This window comes from Protobothrops mucrosquamatus, unplaced genomic scaffold, assembly GCF_001527695.2.
Source record: "Protobothrops mucrosquamatus isolate PMUCROS unplaced genomic scaffold, P.Mucros_1.0 scaffold_18, whole genome shotgun sequence".
Classification (NCBI taxonomy): Eukaryota; Metazoa; Chordata; class Lepidosauria; order Squamata; family Viperidae; genus Protobothrops; species Protobothrops mucrosquamatus.
The window spans coordinates 214,848-224,420 of NW_015386094.1; the positions used below are offsets into that span (position 1 = coordinate 214,848).

The 9,573-nt window shown below is 39.3% G+C and overlaps 1 protein-coding gene across 1 annotated transcript in view; it reads left to right on the forward strand.

Moving 5' to 3' along the window:
• The window catches only part of WLS (Wnt ligand secretion mediator), a 37,987-nt gene that overhangs the window by 9,054 nt on the left and 19,360 nt on the right, over window positions 1-9,573 (forward strand). Inside the window, 1 exon segment of the mRNA XM_029286823.1 lies at window positions 4,856-5,128. Coding sequence (XP_029142656.1) covers window positions 4,856-5,128 — 273 coding nt within the window.

Here is a 9,573-nt window from a genome sequence, read left to right on the forward strand (position 1 = left end):
TATAATAGGTGGTATCAAAAGTTGCCAAGAAAAACAAGAATGAATGCACTAACTCCATTCAATCCCTGCCAGAGATGATCTATAGGTGTGATCAATAAGGTTTTAATCCCATACCCAGGGCTGAATCTTAATTGAAAGTGGTCCAGGATTGCCTGAAGCTGTTATGTGACCACCTTCTCCATAACCTTCCCCAGAAACAGAAGGTTGGAAGTTAAACAAAAAATGTCCGCTACAGTTGGATTCACTGATGGCTTCAAAAGAAGGGGATTAATCACTCTGCCTCTTTTAAGACCCTGCAGAACAACTCTCTTTCAAGGAAAAGTCCCCCCACCACCAGAACCCAACCACTTCTAAACTGGATGGGAGTGGGAAGGAAAGGTCTAAGTCACCCCAGTGTCAACGCTGCAAATACTGTATATTCTTGCTTTGACAATGTGCAGAACTGTCTGGTATTTATATAGTTAAACCAGCAACCAGGAAAGGGGGAGGAGCATAAGGATAGCCCGGGAGAAAGAAACCGGAAGTAAATCACATCTTTCAAGTTGATTGGAAGATGTGAACCATGACCCTAAAATAAGGGAGTGGAAAATGGTTGAAATGTTAGGCCTAACGGATGAGAAGCAGATCTAAGCATTCCACCATGCTGTGCTGACGTATTGTAATCTTAATAAATGCTTTTAGGAGAAAACATGCCTGAAAGTCCTTTTAAGTGTTTCGTTACTCAGACACATGACACCCAGTTTCTAAGGCAGCATTGGCTGTCAATTCAGTACTAACTCCATCCCAAAAGCTTGCCTGTATTCATGCTGAAAAAAGTTGAAAAATTAGTCTGCAGTTGTGTAGATAATGCTCCCTCAATCTCCTTAGTTCAAAAAGATATATTAATGGGTTTAAAACAGCTGGGGAAATATTGTGTGCATCTTTGATGTACCATTGCCTTTCTTAAAATCTTTGGGACTACATCATACCGTATTTCCCCAAAAGTAAGGCCTACCCCCAAAATAAGCCCTAGCTTGATTTTGGGGGTGGGCCTAATATAAGCCCTACTCCAAAATAAGCCCTAGTTTTGGGGCGAGGCACACATCTAAAAATCAAGCTGGAGTGGGGATTGGAGCTGCCCCACACACCCTGCACCTATTTACCTTGCAGCCAGGCCTCTCCTCACCAGCCCACTTTTCCGGTATCTTCTGCAGCCAGGCCTGCATTTTGCAGTCAGAGGCCTTTGTGGAAGGCCACTGCAGCCAAAGAACCAAGCTATGGATTCAATCCATAGCTCAGTTCTGCAAAACCTCTGCAGCTGAGAACAGAATGAAGCTGCTCCTTCGGCCACAGAAGAAATGGACTGGCTGGGTGGGGCTGTCGGTGCCAGAGTGAGTATAAAAGACATCCCCCGAAAATAAGACCTGGTGCCTCGTTTCGAGGCCAAAAAAAAAATAGATCTGGTCTTATTTTCGAGGAAATACGGGTAGATGCAATTTTCATTCCATGAGTCCATTAAGTTAGCTTCTTTTATCAAGGTGAAATAAGTCAGAACGAAAGAAAAGCATTGATATGTTGGTCAGCTACAAATTCCATATACCCTTCACCAGGGCTTTTTTTCTCATAGAACGCCCAGAACGGAGTTCCGGCACCTTTTTTGGATGGAACCTTGTAGGGTAGGCAAGGTGGGTTGTATGATGTGTGTGAGTTCTGGCACCTTTTTTTTTTTTTAGAAAAACACTGCCCTTCACTCAAAAACAACCGACCGCATACAATTGGATAATACTCCTTAATATGGATTATAACAAAAATAGCATTCAAGTTAGCATAGAAAAAAGTGATTTTATACTCAAAATGCCACATATTTTGTGTTTTGCTTTTATTTCGTGTATGGGTAGTTACCTTATATGGACTATAAGGATAACTGCTTCTAATGTAAACAGATTCTATAGGATAAATTTTAATTTTGCTGTCCAGCAAATCTCATAACGTCTGAAGAGGCAGCTTGTAGCTGGCACTAAATAATTAAAACAATATTCCCAAAGAATACCCAGACATTCTAGACACGCTTTTCAGATCTCTGAGTTTTTGTAATATTTTGAAGGAGACAGTTTATAATTTAACAAATCCTGTCCTAAAGAAAATGTTAACTCATTCACTCCTATTCTCCATTATGAAATAAACTTCAGTTTAGCTGACCTTTCACAACTATAAATTGTTTAAAACTAATATTCCAGCAAAAAATGCTCATTCAGGAGAGTGGATTCAGACTTATGACTGCCTGGTTTGCTTAACAAGAATATGATTTGCTTAATGACCACCATAAAAATTGGGTCTGATCATATTAAGCCTATCTTCTGGAATGTTGGCTATTTCTGCTTGGAGTCATCTGCAAATCTGATGACTTCCCCATCTATCCCCTCATCCAATCATTGATGAAGATGTTGAAGAGCACTGGGCCCAGAACAGAGCCCTGGGACATCCCACTACACACTTCCCTCCATGTAGATGCAGTTCCATTGAGGACCACACGCTGAGTATGGCCAGTCAGCCACCTACGAATCCATCTGGTGGTGATGCTGTCTAACCAACATTTTTCTATCTTATCAAGTAGTAGGTTGTGGTCTACTTTATCAAATGCCTTACTGAAGTCCAAGTAAATTATATCCATAGCATTCTTCTGGGCCACTAATTTTGTCACCTGGTCAAAGAATGCAATAAGATTTGTCTGGCATGATCTGTTTTTGACACACCCATGTTGGCTTTTGGTAATTATTTTGTTTGCCTCTAGGTTTTCGCTGATTCGTTGCTTGATTATCTTTTCCAGAATCTTCCCAGGTAGGGTCAGGGTGATAGGTCTGTAGTTTCTTGGATCCATTTTTTTTTCCTGTTTTGAAGATGGGAACTACATCAGCTCTTTCAGTCCTCTGGTATAATCTGTATTTTACGGTACTGTTTTTGATAGGTTGGACTGTTTTTTTCCCTTTGTGTAAAGACAGATACAAAAAAGTAGTTCTACTTTTTTCCTGTTGCTTGTCAGCTTCTTGCCACTTTCTCCCACTAATGGACCAATCATTTCCTTAACCTTTTTCTTGTAAATTGTAGGATTGCAGGTTACCTCTATGCTTTGGCTTGCATATTGTTGAATTAGATATGTGTGATAATACACTCGTAAATATATTTGCATGCATATTATAATTTAACATTTTAATAAATATTGCTTTATTAATCTATTATCATTGCACTAGAATGTTTCATGGAGACTAAAAGGAATAATAAATGGGAGAAAATGGAGCTTTTATATTTTAAAAAAAGCTTTGAGTGGTTTACAGTTTCTGGCTAAGTTTGCTGACTAATTATAGATGATACTGTGTTTCCCTGAAAATAAGACCCGGTCTTATATTTTTTTTGCCTCCAAAAGAGACACTATATCTTATTTTCAGGGGATGTCTTGTCTTAGCACCGCTATAGCCAGGCCTACAATGCCCCAACACCTGTTGTGCCTCTGCTTGACTTCTTCAGCAGCCACCTGCGGCCAGAGGCCATGTGGCAGGAAGCTACACAGTGCTTTGGGCCATTGCCGCTGTTCGCAGCAGGAGGCCACGTGGTGCATCAGGCCTTTAGCAATGGCCCAAAGTGCTTTGAGGCATCCTGCCGCAAGCAGCACCACCATCGTGAAGCACGATGTGGCCTCTTGCCATGAGCAACGGCAAAGGCCCGAAGCATCACGCAGCTTTCTGCTGCAAGCGGCAGCAACATCCCAAAGCACTGTGCGGCCTCCTCCCAGAAGTGACAGGAATGGCCTAAAGTGCCATGTAGCTTCCTGTCGTGAACGGCAGCACCAGTGTGAAGCACCATGTGGCTTCCTGCTACGAGCGGCGGCATTGGCCTGAAACGCTGCACAGAGTCCTGTCACGAGCGGTGGCAACGGGCTGAAACACTGCAGCCTCCTGCCACGAATGGTGGCACTGGCGCAAAGCACCATGTGTCCTCTTGCCATGAGCAGTGGCAATGGCCCAAAGCACTGTGCAGCCTCCTGCCACGAGTGGCAGCACAGACATGATGAGCCACGCAGTGCGACAAGTGTCAGAGCGTGGGAGGCCTGGCTGCGGAGATCCTAGGGGTAAGGTAAGCTGGTACGAGGCGTGTGGAGCAGCTCCACTCCCCCACCCCCACCCCAGCTTGATTTTTAGGCATGTGCCTCACCCCAAAACTAGGGCTTGTTTTGGGGGTAGGGCTTATATTCAACCCACCCACCCACCCCAAATCAAGCTGGGGCTTATTTTTTGGGTAGGTCTTTCTTTCGGGGAAACACGGTAAATATTTACAATTCCCTTTTGCCTTTTTAGAAGCTTCTTCTAAGAGCAAGAGACCTGCCTGTCAACATTTTTTGTAACCTACCAGTCCAGCTTCTTGAGCTGAGTTTGCACTAAATCAAGATACTATGGGGGGGAGGGGCTTAATACTTTGTGTGTATTGAGCTATTATTCAGCAAATCATAATTAAGGCAAATCTTTGCTTTGTACAGTGTATGATACTACTCACAGAAATAGAAAGGGCAAGAAATCTAGATCAGTGTGAAATTTCAGTCAATGAATAGTTTGCTTTTCTCATCATATAACATTAATGTTTTATATGAAACATGTTTTGTAAATTGATACTTCAGTGATGTTATTTTGTGGCTGGCCAAATTTATTCTTGTTTCATTCAGGATCTCCAGGCAATTTTCAGGGTGCTCCTTCATTCTGTTTTTCTCCCACAACAGTCCTGTAAGTTAGGCTGGGCTGAGAGACCGTAATTGGTCAAATTCATCCAGTTAGCTTTTTTCTGTGTATTTTGTGAATGCTAAAATGAATTTTGTTTGTTTATTTTTCAGCTCCAGACCCTACTGCTGCTGTGCCTTATATGGCTGCAAAGTGCATAGACTTGCAGAAAGATCATCACAAGACCAAATGGTTTATACCTTGGGGACCTGACCAGTGTAATAAACTCAGAGATTTCGATGAAGCTGTGAACAGACAAATAGAAGCTAATAACATTGTGTTTGCCATTCACATACCACTTCCCAAGAATGAGATGAGCCCCTGGTTCCAATTTATTCTCTGCATTTTGCACATGGACATTGCTTTCAAGACTAACAACCAAATTAGTAAGTATCTAAAGGCATTTCTAAGTTAATGAAAGTTAATAGAATAACTGTAAAATAAATGGAATTGGAAATTGGTTAATATCCAAAATTTCAATGAAGAATGACTATATTTCTTTAAGCCTTTAAGGAAATCAGGAGCCAACGTGGTTCAAATGAATACATGTTTATTGCATGCTAAGTCATTCTCTACAAGAATCTGAACTACTAATGGTCAAAATAAATTGGCAGTAGATAAGGGCCAATGGAATTCAAGGTGGGCTAGAGTTGTATCTCTTGAGGATGTGAAGGGACTCAAGACTGATGACGTGCTTGACCCCTCCCTTGGGCTCAGCCTGGTTATCTACAATTTCATTATAATAGTCCACATATAATCTGCTCTTTTAATCTCCTAGAAATGAGGATATGGAGAATTCATTCCTATTATCCGACTATCAGTATATAGTTCAAAATAACATGTTGTGGGTCAAAAACTACCTATAAGGCATCTCTGCAGCAGAAATGCCACCGATTCAAATCAATATGTGACAAATTGTAAAATATTGACAGTTTTTTAAAAACTGGTATTTTCTTTATAACATAGAATATAATAAAGTCCTTGATGCTCTCTGAGCTTGGTTGTTTGTTTGCAGATGTTTCATTACCTGGCTTGGTAACATCAGCAGCACCAAGGGCCTCACAGTTCAACCCTGAGCTATGTATATTCTCTTCAGTTGGAGTAATAAAACATCATTATCATTCAATAAATCACAGTATCAATTCAAATGATCCAAAAAACAGACTTTTTATGAATTTTAACTGGCTTATCCCATAATATCAGTTTAACGTCAGCAAATGGATAAAAGCTAATATTCTATCCAATTAACTAAATATATAAATATTCCAAGTAGAGTTTATAGTAAATGAAGATTTGGTACTAGTAAAACAATATGCATAGATTTAACTTAAGATTCACATACATACATACATACATACACACCACCTTTGTCTAACAATTACATATTTTTCCAGGAATATCTGAAATGTGACAGAACTGCATGTGACAATTTAGGTTAAAATTCAGCAGCTACTTTAATTTCAAATTAAGTCAGTTCAACAAGCGCTGAGATACTAGTGGGATTTCTTTTTTAAAATTTGCAAGGAATATATGGGTGCCAGAGAGATTAATTAGGATAATAATCATTTAAAAAATGATAGTTTGCAACTAATAGTTTGCAACTAATGATAGTTTGCAACTAATGCTAGCCAAATTAATTGTTCCTTTCAAATTCATCTGACATAAAAAGTTTTCCTTTCTGGCTGATTTTGTTCTTGCAGTCAATTGCCATGAAGGTGAATGTTGTTTGAGGTCATTCTTGGCTTCCTTTCCCTCTCTAAATTTGAGCAAATGTAGTTCTGCCTTGTCTTCGCCATTTCTAGATGGCGAATGAAAGTATCAGCTGGCTTGATTCCAGGCCAGAATTTATTCTTAACAGCTTTATTATTTTGTAAGCTCCAGTATGCTGCTTTTCCTAAATCGTTATCCCTTACTAATTTGCATTCACATTAGGTAATAGTTGGCAATGATTAGCTTTAGCTTTTTATCTTAACTACAGAAATTTAACATTGCCTGTACAGGTAGTCCTCAACTTCTGACCACAGTTGTGCTCAAAATTTATGTTGCTAAGTGAGGCATTTGTTAAGGCAGTTTTGTCCCATTTTATGATCTTTCACTTAACACTTTTTAAGTGAATCATTGCAGATGTTAAGTCAGTAAACGTTGTTAAGTGGATCCGGCTTCCCCGTTGACTTTGCTTGTCAGAAGGTCACAAAAGGTGATCACATGACCCCGGGACACTGCAACCGTCATAAATACGAGTCAGTTGCCGAGCATCTGAATTTTGATCAGGTGACCAAGGGGATGCTGCAAAGGTTGTAAGTGTAAAAAACGGTCACAAGTCACTTTTTTTCAGTGCCATTGTAACTTTGAATGGTCACTGAATAAAATGTTGTAAGTCAAGGACTATCTGTACTCAGCATTGGTCAGGAAATGCTTGATATTATGTTATTTCTATTCTGGAAGATGTACTATAGTCCTTTACAGGCATTCACCAGCACATCTATAGAGCTATAATAGAAAGGGGATTTGGACTTAATGTAAAACTTGGATCCTGCATTCTCAACTAGCCCAATTGAAAAAAATCCACACTGCTGGTTGTGCTTGCAAAACTCCCATAGAGATTCTCTTAGGTCAAGCTTCCCCATCATAGGAGCTCTGTAAGGACATATGTCATTTCGAAGATTTAAGAGGATACCAAGTTATGACAGGAACACTAGCTTCAGGGTCTATTTTATTTCTTTATGAAATTTATATGCTGCTTCAGTCTTGAAGGACACATAAGTGGTACACAAAAGACAACTGACATAACCATTGTAAATAATATAAAATGCAATAAGAACTAAGAAATTACATCAGTCCCTCTTGGCTATGACCTCCATCTGCTTTTTCACCAAGAGCTATGAATCGAGGATAACCAAATCGTGCGTCTATTCTTGGTGGGAGAATACAACCCATTTAAAATCCAAAGACTATGATAACCAAAGTTAAATGAGCTTTTTTTAGATGTACCATCTACTGGCATGCTTTTAGGAAATAAATATTAAATACAATGTTTTTCTCTGATAGGATTGAAATTTTTGACCCCGGATTGTTATATTAGGAATATGTGAGTTCACTTTTTTTTTTTACATAATTCAGTAGTCTTCTAATTTTAGTAAGATTCAAGAGGAGCCATAGGATTCATACAGATTTTGTTATCTATAAGGCTGTACAACATTCTTTGCATTCCTGTATCTGCCTTTTCTCCCCAATCATTTACTAACTTGGCTTTCAGTACATTCTCTCATTTTTTTTCCTATTCTTAGGCATGCAATCAGAAACCTAGTCCTAAAATATCTGCCATAATTTTTTGCTTCCAATTGTTTCCTGGTGGGCAGAGTTATTTTGGCATTTGACATTAAGATTTGGAGAGGGTGTATATAGGAACATATAACATTCCTGGGGGATACAATGGAATAAAAATGGGTTCACTGACTCACTTACGTGACTCAGTCCACTTGCTTCCTTTGGCCAGTACCCCTGGGCTGATTTGAGTCACAAAATGAACATGATGGGAAACTACAGTCACCAATCTACCTAAATTTAATTCCTGGGTTTTGTTTATTTTGCATGGTGCTGAAATTCAGCAATGATGTGAGTAATAATGTTGAGTCCTTATAAAATCATCATCTAATGAGCAGACTTTTTTGAAGGTGACCTAAAATCCAAATCTTGGTAAGATTTCTTCAAAAATATCATTGTGTGCCTCTGTGTGTGTGTGTGTGTGTTCCAGATAATACAAATTCTAAAATACATCTTACAAGCTGTTTGTGACCTTGAAGAGTGCTGTGTTTTTCTTTCCCCTGGATATTATTTATTATGCAGGCTTATGGAAATTAGGTCTTTCTTCTGGCTAAATATTGTATTTCACTTAACTACTGCTATGAATAAAATTAGTGTAATATTTAAATGAATCAATTATCTTTGTGCAAGCATTAGATTGACACAAAGAAAGATTGTTCAGCAGAATTTTTTTGCGCCTTTTTAAGTATTAAGCAGAAGAATGAGCAACTTCTTGAAATGAAGCCAGGTCATTGTGAGAGCTTGTTCTGGCAAGGTCAGAAGCAAATTGCTTAAGACCCAGGTAGTTTGTTACAGTACTGTAATAAGACATAAATAGAAATTGTTCCTACTGCCCCAAAGTGGCAAGCTATACTTCATGGGCAGGAGAAACAGGCACTAGAATTGAACCTTGATTTTATTATAAATAAACATTGTGTTTTACATTTGGCAATCACTGGAATTCCTTCCTTCCTTCCTTCCTTCCTTCTTTCCTTCTTTCCTTCCCATTGCCCAACTCACTCTCTGACTCCAAGCAACTTACAAAAAAAAATCCAATACAAAAACAATAAATCCCTAACCCTCTGGTGACAGTGATCAGACCTAGCAATTAATGGTGTCTCCAGGCCCATTATCAGAACCATGTCTTCTGGACCTTTCAAAAGAGTATCAGAGTGAGCCCATCTTATTTCCACAGAGATAATGTTCCACAGGAGTGAGCCACCACGGAGAAGGCCCTTCTTGATCCCACTAGATGGATCTAGTGGCATCCATAACATTTTCTGCCTCCCCGCTCTAATGGGTGAGACAGATATAATTGGGAAAAGATAGTCCTTCAAATAACCTGGTTCCATTCCATATATCAGTTTTCCTGATTCTAATAATAACTTATCACTGGCCGTATGATCTCCAGGTTTAGTATCAGTCAAGAAAAACCTGACAGTGATTATGGAATGACTTATTTGGGATGATAAAATCTCTCTCTCTCTCTCTCTCTCTCTCTCTCTCTCTCTCTCTCTCTCTCTCTCTC